The sequence below is a fragment of the Streptopelia decaocto genome (assembly GCF_964273445.1).
Source record: "Streptopelia decaocto genome assembly, chromosome: 20".
NCBI classification, from domain to species: domain Eukaryota; kingdom Metazoa; phylum Chordata; class Aves; order Columbiformes; family Columbidae; genus Streptopelia; species Streptopelia decaocto.
Window position 1 is genome coordinate 5,943,808 of NC_138675.1, and position 19,052 is coordinate 5,962,859.

The window sequence follows — 19,052 nt, forward strand, 5'->3', positions numbered from 1 at the left end:
CGTAGCCAATCGAAGCTTCCCCGCCCGAGCCCGCCAATCAGAAGACGCGCCCTAGCAGGGCGCGACGGGGGCGGGGCGCCCCGCGGTTGACGTGCCCCGTGCGACGGGCGCTGTGGACCAATCAGCAGCCGCCCCCTCCGCCCTCGCGCAGGCGCGCGGGGAGCGGCGCGTCCTCCGCGTGCGCGCGTGCTGCCCGGCGCCGTCATGTCGTGGCTGTTCGGGCTGAACCGCGGGGCGGCCCCGGGGGGCGGCGGGGACGCGGCGGCGGGGGCGGCCGGGCTGTCCCTCCCGCCGGCTCCGGGGGGCGGCGCGGCGGGGGGAGGCGGCGGCGCCGGGGACCGTCAACCGCCCAAGGACAAATGGAGCAACTTCGACCCCACGGGCCTGGAGCGGGCGGCCAAGGCGGCGCGGGAGCTGGACGCGTCCCGTGCGTGAGGGGCCGCGGCCGGGCAGGGCTGGGCCGTTGGGCGGTGTCTGGGATTCCGTGTTCTGCCGAGCGTGCGTGTCCGCAGGGCCGGGGCGGCGCCGGGGCCCGCTGCGCCCCGCGGGTCACTGGGGTCGGTGGCTTCTCCGAACGGCCTCTCCGGGGCCTGGGAAGGGGGAGGAAGGTGCTGCAGCGCGTTCTCAGCTCATAGAATCATAAATGGCGTGAATTGGAGGGGATCCACCAGGGGCAGTGAGTCCAGCTCCTGTCCTCGCATGTGCCAACCTCAACATTCACACTACGTGTCTGAAGATGTTGTCCAGTCGCTTCTTGAACACTGTCAGGCTGTGACACCTCCATGGGGAGCCTGTTCAGCGTCCAGCACCTCTGGGTGAAGGACCTTTTCCTCATGTCCAGCTGACCCTCCCCTGGCACATCTTCTGCCATTCCCTCAGGTCTCCCCTCAGCCTCCTCCAGGCTGAACAAACCCACTGACTTCGGCCGCTCTTCACACGGCTCCAAACCTTTCACCAACTTCACGGCCTCCTCTGCACCCTCTCCAGTAGCTTTATTTCCTTTTACCCTGTGTCCCCAGCCCTGCACCAGTGCTCCAGGTGAGGCCAGAGCAGAGCAGGACAATCCCCTCCCTGCTGGCTGGCCGTGCTGTGCTGGACGCACCCAGGACATGGGTCCCTCTTGGCTGCCAGGGACACTGTTGGTTCCTGTTCAACTTGCCATCAGCCAGAACTCCCTGTTGACTTCAGATTATGCATGAGCTGAGAACATTTCCAAGCATGTTGAATGTGCCACTTCAGAGCAGTGCACTGGACAGTCTCAGTGCCAGGTTGGATGGAATAGACGGAGCGGTTTCTTGTTTGAGAAGAGACCTGTGTGCTGTCGATAACCTCTGCCTGCTGTTCATTTCAGGCCACGCGAAAGATGCTCTTAGTCTCGCCCAGATGCAAGAGCAGACCTTGCAGCTGGAGCAGCAAGCAAAACTGAAGGTGTGTCGGAACTCCAAATTTGTTGTACAGCCAGCCCACCTCAGGCAACTGGCAGCTTTGGGGGGGGGGGTGAATCAAAGTCTCATTTTCTGTCAACCTGCAGAGGGTGTTAAGTTTTTCTTGTTGCTGTTCAGCTTCAGAGAATCATAGTTACTTGCCTTTTACAACCAAAAAAAAGTAATTCTGGAAGATTAAGTGCAAGCTGGTTTTGACTATTCCTGGACATGTTTTGTGGCCTTGTTTATAACTTCCATGTCATGAGTGGTTTTGTAGAATATCACTACCATATCTCCTAGAACATAACTACCATTTTTAGGGAATGACAATAGTTTTATGCAGGGAGCTCTAAAGTAGTTGGGTAGAGGATAGACTTTCTTTTCTAAAGGAATTTGGGAATTGTTTGAGCGTTGGTTTGTTGGGGTTTTTAAAAATGAATTGTAGTAAATTCTGAAATGGCTGATTATGAGATTTCTTACGATCATGTTTTATGATCACATTTTGCCTTCCTTGTGTCGTTGGTCAGCTTTTCCGGGTACCACTCTGATTACAGATGGTTTTCTTAGAATGTAATTGTCTCTAGAATTGCTCTATAGGATGACTTACCGAGCTCATTGTGCCGATTATCTTTTTACCCTATTAGGAGTATGAAGCTGCCATAGAACAGCTGAAGAATGAGCAGATACGGGTACAAGCAGAAGAGAGACGAAAAACGCTCAGTGAAGAAACAAAACAGCATCAAGCAGTAAGGAAATGAGGGGGAATCCAAGTGAAGGGAATACCTTGGTTGTGTTCCTCATGGAAATGGCAACAACCCATTCATTGCCTCATCTTTTTGGTTTTTTTTGAAGCGAGCCCAGTACCAGGACAAGCTGGCAAGGCAGCGCTATGATGAACAGATGCGACAGCAGGTACGGTACCTTCATCTCTAACCCAGCTGCGAGCTGTGTAGGAGCTTTCTGAAGTCAAAGTGGTGATTGGAACTGGGCCCTGGTGCTGAGCGCTGTCACTTTGATCTGTACAATTTGCTTTTGGCATTGGCAGCGCTGGCCAGGCAAATCAAAGGTCAGGAGTGAGGACAAAGCCACTGATTGAGCATGGGATTGAGAGTACAAATCTGGGAGATGGGGAGAGGAAGAATGCACTTCAACCTAAGCACTAGCTTCTTGAACACATTTGTAGTATTTAAGCTTATACAAATACCTACTTGACCCAAGTTCTTATAATTTTAACGCATTTTTTGCTGTCACCTCCACCTGTAGCAACTTGCTAATGAAGAGAATCTGCGGAAGCAGGAGGAATCTGTACAGAAGCAGGAGGCCATGAGACGTGGTAAGCTGGTCACTTTTGCTTAGCTAGTGACAGATGAGTTCTCCTTACTGATCTTTGACTCCTTGTCAGTATTGTTGCAACACATTTCTTTCACCTGCCTGCTGCCTGGGATTAAGCCAGCCCAAAAAGATTGTTCTCCTCTGTCCTTTTTTCTTTTCAAGCTACCGTGGAGCGAGAGATGGAGCTGCGGCATAAGAACGAGATGCTGCGTGTGGAGGCAGAGGCGAGAGCCCGTGCCAAGGCTGAGCGGGAGAACGCAGACATTATTCGGGAGCAGATCCGCTTAAAAGCTGCTGAGCATCGCCAGACAGTATTAGAGTCCCTCAAGTATGTGCGAGCCAGAAGGGCACGGGTTGACTTTTGCAGATTTCTCCCATCATGTAGGAAACTTTGCTGTTTGTTCCTCTAAACTCTGAGGAACATCAGAAGTCCATTTGTATCTTGTGCTCTGAATAACAGGAATCATACTAAAGAGAATCCTCTCTTTCATCTGTCATGCTACATTGTGATGTGAATGTCAACCGAAGAGGCTATTTAGATAGTTGTGAATTTTATACCGTTTTTCTAATGGGTTACTTCAAACCTTAGTAATAAGATTGAGACTCAATTACTCTGAAAACTCTGAGAGTTTTTTCAGTTTCCGAACATGTGCCATAAAGGTATAAAGCAGTCTGTCTGCAAAGGGATGGGCACTTCGGTTTGTAATTTGTTAATTTTAGATCCTTTGAGATTTTGAATTTTAAAAGCCTTAGGATTAAATACCTTTTATTGCAGTTCAGCACCATTAACGTATTAGAGAAAGATATTGATATCATTTTAATGCCAAATGCTTTTCTGGATTTAGTCGCAGATCAGGTGTAGACATCAGATGATTATAAGTGTATTTGCCACGCTTGTTCATGTTTCAGTTCCCAGGTGAGCCCTCAATTAGCTTTGACTGCTTCTGAAGATGATAATTATAAAGTTGTCTTGTAAATTGTTTCAATTCAGTCTTTGTAATTCCTTTCTCTCCTGCCTGCCTTGCTGCTTGTTTACCCCAGGACAGCTGGGATGCTCTTCGGGGAAGGATTCCGCGCTTTCGTAACAGACTGGGATAAAGTTACAGCCACGGTAAGATTGTGACGTGTGTTGACATCTTCCAGAAAAGTCTGTGTTCTGTTCTCCAGACCTTTGAGACCTTGCAGAACATGATCTAAAATTTGCTTTGCTGCTTGCTTATCTCAAAACTTTATATCTAATTTTGGTGTAGCCTAGAGGGTACTCAGAGAACTGTTATGTCGCTAAATAAGTTGATTAAAAGCTAGGGCAGTGTCTTTTCACAGGACAAAAAAGAGCGTGGCAGCGGCTTCTAGTGGGCATAACGTTGTTTCTCAGTGCACTACTTATAACAAAACTTTGCAGTGAAAGTATATTTTTAGTAGCATGGCTTGTTAAAATGGACATTTTGCTTTAAGTCAGACTCTGCCATCTGCTCCACCCTCTGGTTTTATACACAGAGGCTGATACAAAAGATGCTTTGAGCGCACTGGGGAGAACAAGATGTGCTTTTAGTGGATCCTTTTGGAATCTGCAGGCTGTACCTGGAATGCCTGAAGTATTTAGAGCCTTCTGTAGATTAGTGCTTTTAGCTGCGTATTCTTTTGACCCGGATACCAGCTTCCTGCATTATGGTCATCTTTGCTTCTGATGAGCTCTTATCTTGTGAATTTGGGACATTTAGCTTCAAGAAAAAAAATACATTTATTTTTGGAAAGGAGATAACACAGCCAGAACTCATATTTTTTTGTTGCGTTGGAAAGTGACTGTGAGGCAAGAATTAGCCAGTTCTTTTAGGGTTCCTCTAAATTAGCTGTGGATTTTCAGCTCTTCCTGCCTACTGTAAGGTTTGCTTTTTTCCAGCCTTTTCCCATCCGTTCAACCCCAAAGATTCTGCTCAGAAGCTTTTTGCTACACACAATAATGTTGCCTTGCCAAGTGTTTTTCTTGTCATTCTTCCCTTTTCTTTGCAGGTGGCAGGTCTAACCCTGTTGGCAGTGGGTGTTTACTCCGCCAAGAACGCCACGGCGGTAGCGGGGCGATACATAGAAGCACGTTTGGGCAAACCTTCCCTGGTGAGAGAAACCTCACGCATTACTGTGCTGGAGGCGCTGAAGCATCCCATCAAGGTAAAATGCAGCTTTGTTTTTGAGTTGCACTCAGCCGTGAGGATGCAAAACTCCTTGTGCAGCTCTTGTATCACGCAAGGAGCTGTTGATGGGTCTGCAAATAAATTTATTATACTATTAAGAGATGGCGTAGGTGGGCTGAGTACATTGTCATTTTATATGACTTGTTTGTCCAAGTGAGTTGTCAAAACTCTAATTTCTACATCTCAATAATTGAATTTGTCCTCTGTAGGTTGGTAAGCGTCTTACCAGCAAGGCTCAGGATGCCCTTGAAGGAGTTGTTCTCAGCGTGAGTACTCTATTTTGCTCTCTTGGTCTGTGAAGGATGACTTTGGAGTCTAAATAAGAAAGGCTGTTTGTTTACACTCACTTCAAAAGCTGTAATTCCAGTAATTCTGCAAACAGTACCCTCGGGGCACCAAGACCTAAATAAGCTCTTGTGTTCAGTGTGACAGGCATTAAGCACTCTGTTAACCTTTTTTCCCTCTGTGTAAAGCAGTTGGAAATCTTAGTTCCTGCAGGAATAGCTTTCACACTGCTGATTTTTCTTATAAAAGGTGTCGTAGCCAAGTGGACAGAACTTAAAATTGAGTAAATCCCGACATGGAAGGGGAAATGACCCTGGTCTGAAGTGATAAGCAGCCGAAGTTAAGGCTTAAAAGCTTGAGACTGCAGGAGCTGCCTTCTTGCTGGTACCGATCTGTGAAGCTGATAGATGCAAGTCTTTGGTACTTTCTATTCCGTAACTTTAACCCTTTCCTTGCAGCCACAGTTAGAGGCGCGTGTGAGAGACATTGCCATAGCAACACGAAATACAAAAAAGAATAAAAGCCTATACAGGAATATTCTCATGTACGGTCCCCCCGGCACTGGAAAGACGCTCTTTGCCAAGGTAAAACCCAGCGAGGTTCTGCCAACCTGCACGTTGTGGGTGCTCTGCAAACTTGGGGGGGCTGAGCACCCACTCTGGTCTGAAACCTGTTATGTAGTATTGCGTGAACTTTGTGTTCTCGTGTCTCTGGGAAGGGAGGAAGGGGCATCCAGCCTGCTTCAACTCCGAATTAGTAGAGTCACTTGGATTCTAGAATTAGTACAATTGCTTGGATTCTAGCGTGAAGCGTAGGCAGAAGAGCCCTTCCATCTGGAAAAGGCACTTGGCAACCCTGACTTGTGAAATGGCAACAGCAGCCCCTGTCTTGCTGCCACCTCTCTTCATCTCATGCACTTGTCTAAATAGGGTCTGTCCTGCTGTTGCTTACTAATCCCAGAGCAGAGATAGGTCTGGTTTTACTGTGCTTACGTGCTGCCAGGATGGCTTTTGAATTGATTTGAGTCAGGATTTGATTTTTGACTTGCTCTTCAGTGCTTGTCCACTGAGGTTTCACATACTTGTTGAACAGTAGCAGGTTTCACATGCTGATACAGGTTGAATTTTTTTGGTCACTATCGATGCACTAAAAAGAAAATTCTGTTATTTTGCCTAAATCCTCATTGGGTTCACCGACCATTCGATTCCAGTCTTTTATTTTTTTTAAACGAATAAAATTTTGTTTGAGTTGTATTATTTAGGCATCTAGTTGAGAAAAGAATCTTGTTCTGCTGCACAGAGGAAGTTATAAACTAAAGCATGAAGAAAAGAGTGGAGGAAAGTTTACACAATACACAAGTCAAAGTTGAAGGTCTAAGTATTCTCAGCAGTGCCTTCAAGCATTAAAATTTTGTGCATTGCCATAAGACTGATCTTCTGTCTTTCGTTCCCATTCAGAGCAATGCTAAAAGCTGCCTCTAAGTGACTAAAGAATTATTACCCTTGCAAACAAGCATGCTGATAGGTCTAAACTACTTTTATTTCCCTCCTACTCTTCCGTGGACTTGCAGCGAAAGAGACCACTTAACCTCATTTTGTTTTCTTATTTTCCAGAAATTAGCTGTGCACTCGGGCATGGACTACGCCATCATGACCGGTGGCGACGTTGCCCCTATGGGGCGGGAAGGAGTCACTGCCATGCACAAACTCTTCGACTGGGCAAACACCAGTAGGAGAGGGTGAGTAGAGCTGCCTCGGAATCCTCCGTTTGGGTTCTTGCTCAAAGAAACTCGCTGCAACGATGTAGTTCAGAAGGTGGGAGAGATACGAGGACACCCAGCTGGGGGAAGATGGCTGGGTGCTTCCACTGCAGAATTCTCTTTCACAGCACTGCCTGGGGCTGAGTTTACTCTGTCCTGGTGAAATCTTCTGTGCTTTTGAACTCCGTACACTTCAGATAGCCATTTTATGAAAGTTGTGATCAAAAGTTACGTATGTCCATACATCAATATTCCAAGCTCCAGTAACGTTCAAGTATTTAAGCAGATTTTATTCTGGATATCCAACACAGTTAGTACTGTGTTGCCTTTATTAGCAGAAAGCTGTTGTGATAAAAGACACTGCTCTTTAGCTGAGAATATTTTCAGAGAAACTGGAGTTGAGTAGAAGATGTTAATAGGCCCTGAAATCCTTTGAAAGCAAGCTGGTTTTGAAGCTAGACAAGAAGGTAATACAAGCTGTGACAGCTTTATGAGCAACTCAGTTCTGTTATTGATAAACATCCTTATATGCTTCGTCTCTTGGGAAGAGCGCTACCCTTGGGTTATAAGGGAATTTATTTTTGTGAATTATTCATTAACTTTATTAATTCACTTCTCCGCGGGTAGTAAAACCATTATATTATTGCGGTTTGGAAAGCAAAAACCCAACAAAATAAGAAAGCAAGTTGCAGGGAAGGACTCTGGTTTCAGGTTTTCAGAATGGTATAAGGAAGAAAAATGGCAGGAAGATGCTGTTGTCACCAAGATTTCTTGTATGCTTGTGTACCTGTCTTGTGCCTGTGCACACATTTCTCTGAATAGGAGGGGTTGTAAAAATAAACACTTTCACAAGTACTTGGAGAGCCAGGTCTAAATTTCAAGGATTTACGTCAACTTGGCAGTAACACACCAGCACTGGTAGGTACGAGCCCGTTGCCAAACCATGGAAACTCCCATCTGTGTCTAAAAATCAGAGGAGGTTGAGGTGGTGTGCCCTGGAGTTGCTTCTGAACAGCAAGAAACAAAACTCCAGAGGCCTGGGGTCAGATTTATAGCCTGAGGTGTCTTAAGCTGATGCCTCTTCTTAAGTGTTGGGATGGGCCATGTTGCTGCAGCTTGGCTGAGAAATGCTGCCTTAAGAAATGAGTTTGGTTGTGTGATCCTTGGGTGCCTGGTAGTGGGACAGGAGAGTTCTTGAGCCGTTTGAGCCTCACTTACCTGTCTCCTGTTACTGTGTAGTGCTTTCCTTTTACAGCCTCTTGCTGTTTGTGGATGAAGCGGACGCGTTTCTGCGGAAGAGGGCAACAGTAAGTGCTTTATCTATGCCTGTTATCTGTCCGTGCTGCAGGGTTAGTCAGCCAACAGCCGTCTTGTTTAACCTGATTAGCTGCCTTCAACAGGCAAAAGATTAAAACCAACAGGTGCCTTACTACTCACCTCATAAGTCACCGTATTGTACACTGACTCCAGACCTGCTATTTGAACCCAAATGGTCTATGTAAAGAGCTCTCCCTAGAAGATGACTTGAAATGAGTATGCGAATTCATTATGGTGGCTTATTTTCCTCTAAATACCTTATAGAACTTCCCAGCTAAAATAGTGTTCAGCAGGGAAAGCCACCTGAGCCACTGGTGGGAGCCTTGGGTTTGAAGTCAAGAGAATCACTGAGTGACTGGGGGAATATTTAATCTCTGTGCTTTGATTCCTAACCCTTTTCCTGGGTATACACATTGAAGCTCTTTTCTAAGATATTACAGCGCTTTGGATTCTACTGTAGTGCAAATACTTGACAACAACAGAACTCACTTTGTCAATAATGCTCTTTGAAACTGTGGCCTGTCTTAGGTCCCCAAGCAGTTGATCTTCCTTTGGATTTCATCTTTACAGGAGAAAATCAGTGAAGATCTCAGAGCGACTTTAAATGCATTCCTGCACAGAACAGGGCAGCACAGCAACAAGTAGGTATCCAGTTTTCAGCCCTTACAGCAGTTGATATTTCCCTGGATTGAGGAAAGTCTTTAAAGAGTCTGTGGTTTGGAAATGGATGAACTGTGGTATTAAGGACATGAAAAAATCAGCGTAGAATAGCCCCTTTATATGCTGAATGTCATGTGCTCCTACTTCATCTTTTCCTTTGACGTGGAAATTAGAACTCAGAAGGGCCATACACAGGGTGGAGATCAGTGCTTGTAAAAAGGGTGTTTCTTTGGCAAAAGGGATCCTGAACTGCCTTTCGGGACAGCACTTACCATGCACAGGGCATGCAGTCCCTCTCACATGTCATCCATACTGTGTGTGACTCCCTTCCAGCACCGTAGGGAAATTCTTTCCTGAAACGGGTGGTGTTTCAGTTTCCCCTGATGTTAAATTGCTTTAGCAGCGCTCAGGGCATGCTCGTTGGGTGCTGGTGGGTGCTCTCCCTGCGCTCAAAACCCTTGGGCTGTCATCTTGTCAGACGTGGAATTCAACCCTAATTTAAACTGTGAGCCATTCTGGGAGACTGAACACGTCCTTGTGATTCATGCACGGCTTTTTACTTCTGAGCAGCCTCATTGCTGCTGTGGGCAATAAGAGTTCACTCGAATAAGTCTAATAGTGCATGTAAATCTGGCTGGTTTGGTGGGACCCTGAGGAGTACTATCACTTTACCGGTGAATTGTCACCAGTGGAACTTAAGTATTGTGAATCCCTGGCTTAAACTTCCCAAAGAACTTTCTCTTGCTGGTTAGCTGGCTGCTTGCTTATCTTGCTCATTTGTATCATTTTCATGACAGGAATGGGCAAGGCCTGAATATCTCATTGCATGTCAGTCCTTTATAAGCTTGTATTTCTGCAGGGGTTTGGCTCTTGGGTTGGTGAAGTTATCTTCAGAAATGACAGCAAAGAACACAGCCCCCTGCAGGCTGGGATTTAAACACACTGCAAGAACGTCAGTGTTCCAATAGCTGTGGTTAAAAGCCCATTTCAAATTATAATGCACTATTAAACTGGTAACATTAATTAAAGCCTTAAAATGGAATTGGCGTGGGGAAAAAGCATCATTACAAAGCAAAAGAAAGGGCTTCTGGCTTCAAAATGCAGCAGGAGAGAGCAGGACCTGTAAGGTGGCACATTGTACAGTGGAGCAGAGCTTGGTCAAACAAACCAACTTTGGTTTATGGTACCTGCTGTGGATGCCTCTCTCCCTGCACACGTTAGATGCAGTAGCAGGAATGTTGCCAGAGTTTCTTGAAGGAAACAAGTCAACATTTACCAGCTGCTGAAGAATGACCTTCCGACCCGCAGGCCCAGCAGTGGTTCATTCCCTCGTTCTTAGGGCAGAATGAGTCTTCAATACTGGCCATGGCAGTTCTCAGTGTTCAGACTGGCTCATCAGTTTTTATTTTTATGGGTTTTTCAGTCTTCCCTCTCTTGTTTCATACTTCCAGGTTTATGCTTGTTTTAGCAAGCAACCAGCCTGAGCAGTTCGATTGGGCCATCAACGACCGAATAGACGAAATGGTGAACTTTGATCTGCCGCAGCTGGAAGAGCGGGAGCGGCTCGTCAGGATGTATTTTGATAAGCATATCCTGCAGCCAGCCACAGAGGGTAAACAGTGAGTATCCCTGCAGAACGCTCCCACTCTATAGGATTCTCTTTCATTGTTTTTCTTCATCTCCTTTTCTGTGTATTCCATCACACTGTACCTATAAACCCACTTTAAATAAGTAGTACACCTAAGAGCTGGAGAGATGCGAGATCAGTTACTGCACTGGAAGCAATAAGGCAAGTAGGAACGCTGTGGGAACTCCTCACATCCGAGCACTTATCTTTGCTTGGCTTAACCGAGACAAATCAGACCAAATGACTCGTTTCCTTGTGTGCTGTGCAGTCTTGCACTTTTTTGGTCTTAATCCAGGTCTATATGTTTCTTTGTGCCACAAAATCAGGCTTTTTGGGCCCAGCAGAACAACTTCTGTGCTCAGGCTGGATCTTTCTCCAGAGATTGATCCAATCTGATCTTTGATTTCGTTGTAAGTGTTGATCTTTACAAAGCCTACCTCTGACTCCCTCACCCTCCTGTCCTGTCCTGTGGCTACATGTGAACTAATCCCCGTTCTCCTGCTTTTTAGACGTTTGAAGCTGGCGCAGTTTGACTACGGGAAGAAGTGCTCGGAGATTGCCAGGCTGACAGAGGGCATGTCTGGCCGAGAGATCTCTCAGCTCGCTGTGGCCTGGCAGGTAAGCTGGGCTTTTCTCACCGGCCTTCTTGGTTTGTTTTCCCTTTCTGGAAGGTTTAAGTGTTTGATGTTGGAGTCTCAAATCTTGGCTTGGCTTTGTAGCTGGTACAGTGCTCTCTCCTACCAGGGAAGGATTACAGCTGCAGTTTGACGGGCGTCTCTGGCAGAGTTAGTCCTGCCTCGTATTCCTGCTGTTCTGCGATCCTTTCCCCTGCGCTGGTGCAGCTCTTTGTGTGGCTGTGCTGTGAACTGGGTCAGGGAGCTGATCAGAACTAAAAATAGTTTGGTAAGACAAGTTAACTGCACAGCTGCACGGATGTCCTGGCACATTTCGGGGGGTACGGGCTGTATGAACCAGCGTAACTGGCTCAAGAAATGCTTATCAGACTTTCCACAGCTGCATGCAACAGCTGTAAGGTGATTACGTACCACAGATAAGACTTAACTCTTGAACTGTTGGTCTTTTAAACTCCTGTACGACTGAACTTTTGATTTGAGATGCTGCATTGCTACTCCTGCTTCCACTCCTGAATCCGTGCCTGAGGAAATGGGCAGGAGCACAGGAAGGTGTTTATCATGGACTTGGTGGAGATTAGTGATGCCAGGATCCCCATCAGCTCTACTTAGCTTGCTTGGGGTCATCTCTCGTGGCCAAACTGAACCTGAGATGGTTTGGAGAAGAGCGAAGTTCTGAAGCAGGAGAAACCATCCAAGGAACCCAGAACAGCAGCATCTGGCCACTCTGCAGTCCCGTGGCCTCTGAGTCCTGTCCCATGAAGATGTTCTTGGAGTGCTCTGCCAATATTGCTTTTCACATAAATACCTCAGTTAAACTAGAAGCCTGAGCAATAGCTACAGCTTTTGTAGGCTTAATTCCACTCTAAGCTGGGTTTGCAATTGATTAACTGTCATTTACATGAAGTTGTAGTTCACTGTTGATTCAGTCTGGCTCAGTTTGTCCTGAATTTACCAAACAGAAGAAATAAGATGCGGAAAAGCAGAGGGTGTAACCTCTAGCGCTGGGAACAATATTGCTGTCTGGCGCAGCTAACAGTCTGCATGCTAGAAATCCATTTTAATCTCTTCTGCAGGAGACCGAGCATTCCCTTTTGTCCTTGTGCCTTCCATTCCCCATATCTAATCCTTTATGAATATAGCATGCATTAGATACATTTACACACTTAAAAATTCCCTTCAGATCTGTTTATACTGATGTGCAGACTTCCCCGTTCTGCACCCTGTACTTAAACCCATTGTCATGCTTTAGATAAACTGTCAAAAAAGCAGCGTTTCGCTGTACCAGCCCTAACCTCTGCAAAATTGTTTTGGCAACACTTGAAGAGAATTCCAGGAGTTTTATGTCCCAGTGTTAACAATAGACATGAGCTGCTTGTCATTTTCTTGTCTTTTGTGCCACTGACATAAATGCCTTTTTGCTCCATGAACCTTATTTATATTTTAAAATGAAAAAAAGCATCTGCCTGAGCAAGTTATGGGGAGAATTTAATGTTTCTATAGGGATCTGAGCTGAAGGACGTTATAAGTAAGCAGGGTGGAGTGTGTGTGCTTGTGTTTTGGGGTTTTTTTGAGCAGGCTGTTTTCATCCTAAATGTGATTCAAAGGATACAGATTAATTTGGCCAAGTTAAAACAAACCACAGTTCTTGGCTGAAATGAAACATGAGGTCATCTAGGCTGGACTTATCATCTGCGCTCTATCCCTCTGCTTCCCCCAAACACTGCGTTTGCACATTATTTCATATTTGGATTCGAGTTATAGAAAGTGAATAGTTGCACTGGAGAAAACGGGTTAAAATATGTCCATGCAGAAGGCAGAGGTATGAATGTAAATGAGGCTCGGGACCATTTTTATGTGTGCAAGCTACTCCCAGAAGGGACAGCTGCTTCTCCCATTTGCTTTCCTGACAGCCAGGGCCCGAGGCTTTCTATAAATAGAAAGTCATTGAGAAAATCAACAGAGCGTGAACTGCACAGCTTTGCGGGAGTTTCCACAGCGGAATTTATGGTCTATGCAGTGGCAGCAAGGAAGGGAAGGTGTCATTTCGGTCCTGTGGAGGCACAGAACGCACATCCCAGGAAGGCACTTACTCCATTTTAAAAACACCAGCTCCTGGTGACAAGAGCGCTGTACAAGGAGCCACAGGACGGAGTCGCTCGCGTAGGGAATAACCAGATTTAGAAACCGGTAGCTTGGAGTTGCGGTGTTACCTTGGAGATGGGTCGTACAGCCAACAGCGTGAGCATCCTCCCCTTGCTCGGAGGGTACGGCTGCTCCTGTTGTCACCTCCAAAATGTCCATTGGCGCGGCTGTCCCGCCTCTTTGGAGCCAAGTGAATCCTTTTGCTGCAGCTGAAGAGAAGCAGCGCACAGTCCTGTTTCCCCTAAACCACCACTGGAGATGGTGTGGGCTGTTTGGCAAGGATGTCTGTAGTTTTTAGCCCTCTCTGCAAGGAGCTATGATCGGATTTGTGCTGCCTGTCAAAGTAGCAACAGGACTGAGTGTGAATTTACCAAGCGGAATTGGAGAGATGGGAGGGCAGGTGAGTACGGGGTGGCAGCTGACACAGCACAGCAGTGGTGCAGGGGAGATTCCTGGCAGAACGCAGGAGGAAAGCAAAATTAATGCACATTTGACATCATTTTGGAGTCGCCACGTTGCCCATATTCACCCTAGTGCCAGATTGCTCTGGGTGCCATCATGGGCTGAGAACAAGGCTGGTTGTTGTGCTAGGGTGTGTGGGGGCAAACATGCACGGAGAAGATAACAAAACAGAGGGACCAGGCTCAGGTCTTCGCTGCCCGTAGAAATTGCATCACTGACTTCAGCCTTTGCCCCTGCAGGCTGCAGCGTATGCGTCCGAGGACGGCGTTCTCACAGAGGCCATGATCGATGCCCGCGTGGCTGATGCCGTGCAGCAACATCAGCAGAAGATGGAGTGGCTGAAAGCGGAGGGTGCGGAAGCAAGCAAAGAGTCTGGGAAGAACCCGCTGCTGCCTTTCCCCAAGGGAACACCGGTGTGAGGAGTCTGCAGGCGCGGGACCAGCGCGCGTGGGGAGAGCGCTGGGAGGGTCCTCGGGGTGAACCCTTGGTGGAATCATGTGTTGGGAGAAACGTGTCCACTGGTGCGAGGGAGGGGGTGCTGCCTCGGTCTGCCCTTTGATTTTGTGTTTTTAGAGTGCACTGGGGAAAAAAAGTGTTTAAATAAGGCAGAAGCAACTGTATTAAAGGACCCCCTTGCTGAAATGCCATTGATTGTGTTAGTCTGTGTCGCCTGTCCTGCTGGAGAGCCCCAAACTGCAAATCCTGGCCGAGGAGGGAGAGACGAGCAGGGTCTGTGTGCTGCTGGCTGCTGCCGACAAGCTGCTCTTGCTACGTGAGCCTTTTGCTGCACTTTTGGAACAACTGAGAAATGTGCCGTTGTCAAGGCGTGAACACAGGCCTGTCTCCATCAGGTGACATTTGCTCTGTGTACATACAAGAGGTCAGAAAATTGGTTGCGTGTTTTCTTCCCTTTTTTTCTGAGTTTGAACTGGATTTGAACTCTGCGCTCTGCTCTGAGTTCCCTTTAGTATCTACACTGTGCAAGCACATTTGTCTGACCTAAATCTGTGCCCTTGAGTACCTTGCTGAGATGTTCTGCTCCGACAGGAACTGACAGCGATCTCTGCTGTGCCCGTTTCGCTGGTGGCTGGTTCGGAGCTCGTGAGCGCGGGAGCGGAACGGGGCTGGTCACCAGGGTCCTGGGGACACCAGGGAAGCAGCAGTTCTTGCGGCTGCAAACCTCCGCTGCCATCTTCTCTCAAGAGTTCTCTGGTATTTTCCATGGATGCCAGGGGAGAATTTGAAGTTGCGTTTTAGAGCTGCTCGTTGGTTCGGGGCAGGTGTCCCACAGCAGCCGGGGGTGCCCAGACCTGCCTGCCCCACTAACAGCTGCTTGTTACAAGCTCCGCTGCTGTGGGCAGCACTGGAAGAGAGGAAGGACTCGCTATATAAGCCAAAACTGCATATTTTATTTTTATGTTTAGGTATAGTTGTCCTTTAGCCCACTGATGTACCAGAGGATTAGCTATTCTAGGCTTTCCCCTTCCTATTAAGATTTTACTGGAAGTATATTTCTGTTAAGCCTCAAGAGATGGAAGGGAGCTAAGCAGAGCCACTCTCTGCTAAATACCTCCTGCTAATGAATGATGTGAGGGAGCAGCCTGATATTGTGTGATTAAAATGTGTAATTGTGACATACACGTCCGATACTTTTCCTCTCTTTTCCGTAATCATCCCCATGAAGCACAAGAGGAGCCACGGGCAGGAACACGGTATTTGTTTTGTCCTTATGCCGTCTGACTGCGCTTTTGCTGATCCCGTAGATGAGGATCCTGCTGGGGAGCTGCGCAGTTGCTGTCTCAGCGGTTTCACGCGGCTCCTCCGTCAGATTGCGTCAGGTCCCGGCGTGGAAGCGGAGGGAGCCCATGGTGTAATGCAGCCGCGAGCCGCGCTTCTGCGCTCTGCAGCAGTGATTAATTGCAGGTTTGGGAGAACAATTAGCTGCAAGTAGCCTTTTGCCATGGCAGGGAAGACAGCGGGAAGCAGAGGCTGCCCTAAGGGTGCTCAGGTTTGCCCAAGTACTTTTCAGGGAGTTTTGAAAGGCTTTTAGTGATCGCTCTTAACGATGGATGCGACTGCTCCTTACCTGAGCTTTGCTCTATGGGCTTCATGCGGATGGAAAGAGCGTCTGTCTTGAGGACAGACACACGGGTGCTCTTGGGAGCACGTGGACACTTGAGCGTTTCTGGTGTGTGTTGAGATGTTCTCTGGCTGGTGCCGCTTGTATCCCAAGGGGCAAAGTTTCCCCTTGTGCAGCCCAGATGTTGCTCTCTCTACTAAATGAAGTCTGCTTTTTTTAGTTTATTTTCCTTTAAAAAGGAAGGGAAGGATAAGTAGAGTCATTTCTATACTTCACGCTAGGAAGTCGCTCCTGCCTGCCGAAGAGCTGTGCCAGTCGCTGTCGCTGCTGCTGCTCACGTGGAACGCCACAGGAAAGGAGAAAAAAGGCCACCTGTCATTGTCCAACTCCTGCCTCATCAAAGATTTAAATGCACGGCCTCTGTCACCTCTGCCAGCCTCATCAGTAGGTTTGGTTTGCTGTCACCTCACAGGATGAATGATGTCCCTGTGGAGGTGGCACCCAGCGAGCTGTTTGTTAACACGCCGCGCAGGGATCTAGGATGGCAACCTCGGGCTGAGGTTATCTCCTCGCCTTGACACTGAGTGAGTTATGAGCTAATAGCACTTTATTAAAATAGTATTTTGTATTGGAGAGCAAATCTAAGAGCAGATGGATTAGCAGGCAATCCATCACTCCCAATCTGTGCCACTGCCAGCTGAAACGCCTTCTCTGTGCTTCAGCATTGCAGCTGGGAGACAGATTTATAACGTGGTCATCTATCTATCCTCAGTTGCCATCCATTAATGTATTTACTTTTGGCTGTGATACACGGGGAGGAAAGTTCCGTTGTGCACATCCAAGGATGCGAACGCCGCACACTCAGCAGCGTGTCCCGAGCTGCAGGGCTTTGGGGAGACAGGAGGTTCCGCAGGAAATGTTTCTCTGCAAACCTGTGTTTGTGTTTTGAACACCGATTCTTTTATAATCCATTGTCCGTGGCTGTTTCCATTTTATTGCGATGTCCTCCAGCTCTTGCCCTAAGTCTAATTGTTCTCACCTAACACAAGGCAGATCATTTGTCTCTGCTGCTGGCCAATTTTTACCCCCAAACATAGCTGGATATGGCAGTGCCTGGAAGTCTCAGTCAGTTCCATGACAACGGCTCCCTGCCTTGCTGCCTGGCTGGGTTTTCTCCTCTCCTGCTGCTGTGGGTTTTATTCCTGCTGGGGGGGTTTCTTTGCTTGGCTGTTGGGTTATTGTATTGCCGCTCTGCTTTCACACGGTGTCTCCACCAAGCCTGAGCGAGCTGTGCCCAGATTTACCCAGGCTTGTGGAACAGCTCGTGCATCAGCATCTCTGCACAGAAGGAGCGAGTCCCACTCGGTGTCAGACTCGCTCTGTTTGGGTCTGTGTGGTCCCATTCCAGGACAGAAAAGAGCAGAATGAAGAACACAAAAGGACTGGTTCATGGTGCTGTAGGATGGAAAATGAGCTCAGGTCTCCATGCCTAAGCCCTGCACCCTGCGGCAGGAGAGACCCAAACTCCAGGGGAAGCTTGCATGCAGAATTTGCTTTTAACATTAAAATGTTTATCTTCTTTTTAAATCAGTTTTGGACCTTAGAGCTTCCCCGTGAGTGGGAGACAAGCAGGGTAAGATCTGGGACAGCGTCTGATGATGTAACACAATCTGGGGGAGACCGCAGAGCCGTTCTCCATCGCTGGGCGCTGGGCACGGCTCCTCCCGCCCCATTCGAGCCCTGTTGGCGCCTCCTCCTCTCCGAACCCCGTCCTACCCGGTGACTGCAGCCTCGGCCCCAGGAGCATCGTTCGCTTCGAAGGGTTGGAAAAAACACTCAGATCCAAAACATGCAAAAAACTATTTTACTGACAAACAGCAAAGGACGGGCTTAGTTTCAGGAGCTGAACCGGTTACCTATTATACAAACATTTTATTGAAAGGGAAGGAATGGCTGAAATACACTCACTCGTTGACCCAAATAAAATCACAGTGTGCTTTTTCTATTGCCTCCCCTACCCCCAAGCGCTCGCGGCCTTCGGCTGCTCCCAGTAGCTTCAGCACAGCGTTGTCACGACTCCCAGCAAACTGGAGGTGACATTTGCTTGTGCGAGTGCATTTAATAAAAAAATTAGCCATTATTGCTTTTCAACCACAGTAGAAGAGAATATTCTATGATTAGACTCGGAGCGGAGTATAATCTCTCTCTGTTAGTATCATCATGTTGTACCTCTTCCTGCCTGACGCATGCAAAATTGGTTTGAGTGCAGAAACAAAAAGGGTCAGCAATCAGGGAAAAGAGCAATCCCAAGTTTTGTTCCTGTGTTCTCATTAATCTTCCTAACCCGTGTGCTCTGTCTTGCAAGGGTTTCCAGTGTCACTGGTGTCACCCCTCCATGGACATCCCAGGGCGCAGAGGGACCAAAACCAGTGACCCCGCTGGAAAAGGAATGAGTGCGAATGGACGGGAGGTGCTGGAGAAGGGGAACAGGTACTGGAGAAGGGGAACAGGCTTTGTGCAGCGAACACGCGGTGGCACACGCGGATATCAACACTCAGACGCCCACTGACACACACACAACAACTGGAAGGGTGTCCTGAGAGCCTGGACTCGCTCTAGAGCTTCTTCCCCCTGCTCCTCTGCTTCCTCCTGTGCCCCAACAGCCACACACATGGAGGCTGCAGGTCTGGCTTTTTAGTTTTCTTTCTTTTTTTCCTTCTTCAGTAAGTTCGTTTGCTTCTTCGTACTCTCCTGGGCACCAGAGTGACGGGGAATTCTCACCTCCATCCTAAGATAGAACCAGTGGTCCCAGCCTCACCGATCATGCCCTGTCTGTCCCCACCTGCATCTCCTGTCACTGGATTGTACACCTGTGTCACCAGCATTGGAAAACGTTCGATCCCAATGTCCTTCTGTTTGTACCCGATGCTCTAGTAGTAGAATTACACCCAGAGGTACTCTGGGAGCTTCTCTCGGCTGTTTCTGTCTCCAAGGATGGAGACTCCACAACTTCTCTGACAACCTGTCCCCGTGCTTGGTCACCCACACAGTAGAAAAATGTTTGCTGATGTTCAAAGAGTCTCCTGTGTTTCAGTTTGTGCCCATCGTCTCCGGACACCGCTGGAAAGAGCCTGGCTCTG

The 19,052-nt window shown here is 47.8% G+C and overlaps 1 protein-coding gene across 1 annotated transcript; it reads left to right on the forward strand.

Annotated features, from left to right (window-relative positions):
- Window positions 1-267: 267 nt before the first annotated feature.
- ATAD3A (ATPase family AAA domain containing 3A) lies at window positions 268-14,479 on the forward strand. The gene is made up of 16 exons (XM_082070087.1): window positions 268-427; window positions 1,352-1,428; window positions 2,069-2,170; window positions 2,277-2,336; window positions 2,688-2,757; window positions 2,919-3,084; window positions 3,798-3,867; window positions 4,767-4,922; window positions 5,155-5,211; window positions 5,689-5,814; window positions 6,844-6,968; window positions 8,245-8,296; window positions 8,877-8,947; window positions 10,418-10,585; window positions 11,103-11,211; window positions 14,072-14,479. The coding sequence occupies exons 2-16, from the start codon at window positions 1,384-1,386 to the stop codon at window positions 14,249-14,251; spliced, it is 1,557 nt and encodes a 518-aa protein (XP_081926213.1). The 5' UTR covers window positions 268-427; window positions 1,352-1,383; the 3' UTR covers window positions 14,252-14,479.
- Window positions 14,480-19,052: the final 4,573 nt, after the last annotated feature.

Bases quoted from the DNA above. Each gene is read 5' to 3' on its own strand.
- ATAD3A (XM_082070087.1), top strand. From the start codon at position 1,384: ATGCAAGAGCAGACCTTGCAGCTGGAGCAGCAAGCAAAACTGAAG. The intron at 1,429-2,068 runs GTGTGTCGGAAC...TTACCCTATTAG, and splicing joins AGCAGCAAGCAAAACTGAAG to GAGTATGAAGCTGCCATAGA. The intron at 3,085-3,797 runs GTATGTGCGAGC...TGTTTACCCCAG, and splicing joins ACAGTATTAGAGTCCCTCAA to GACAGCTGGGATGCTCTTCG.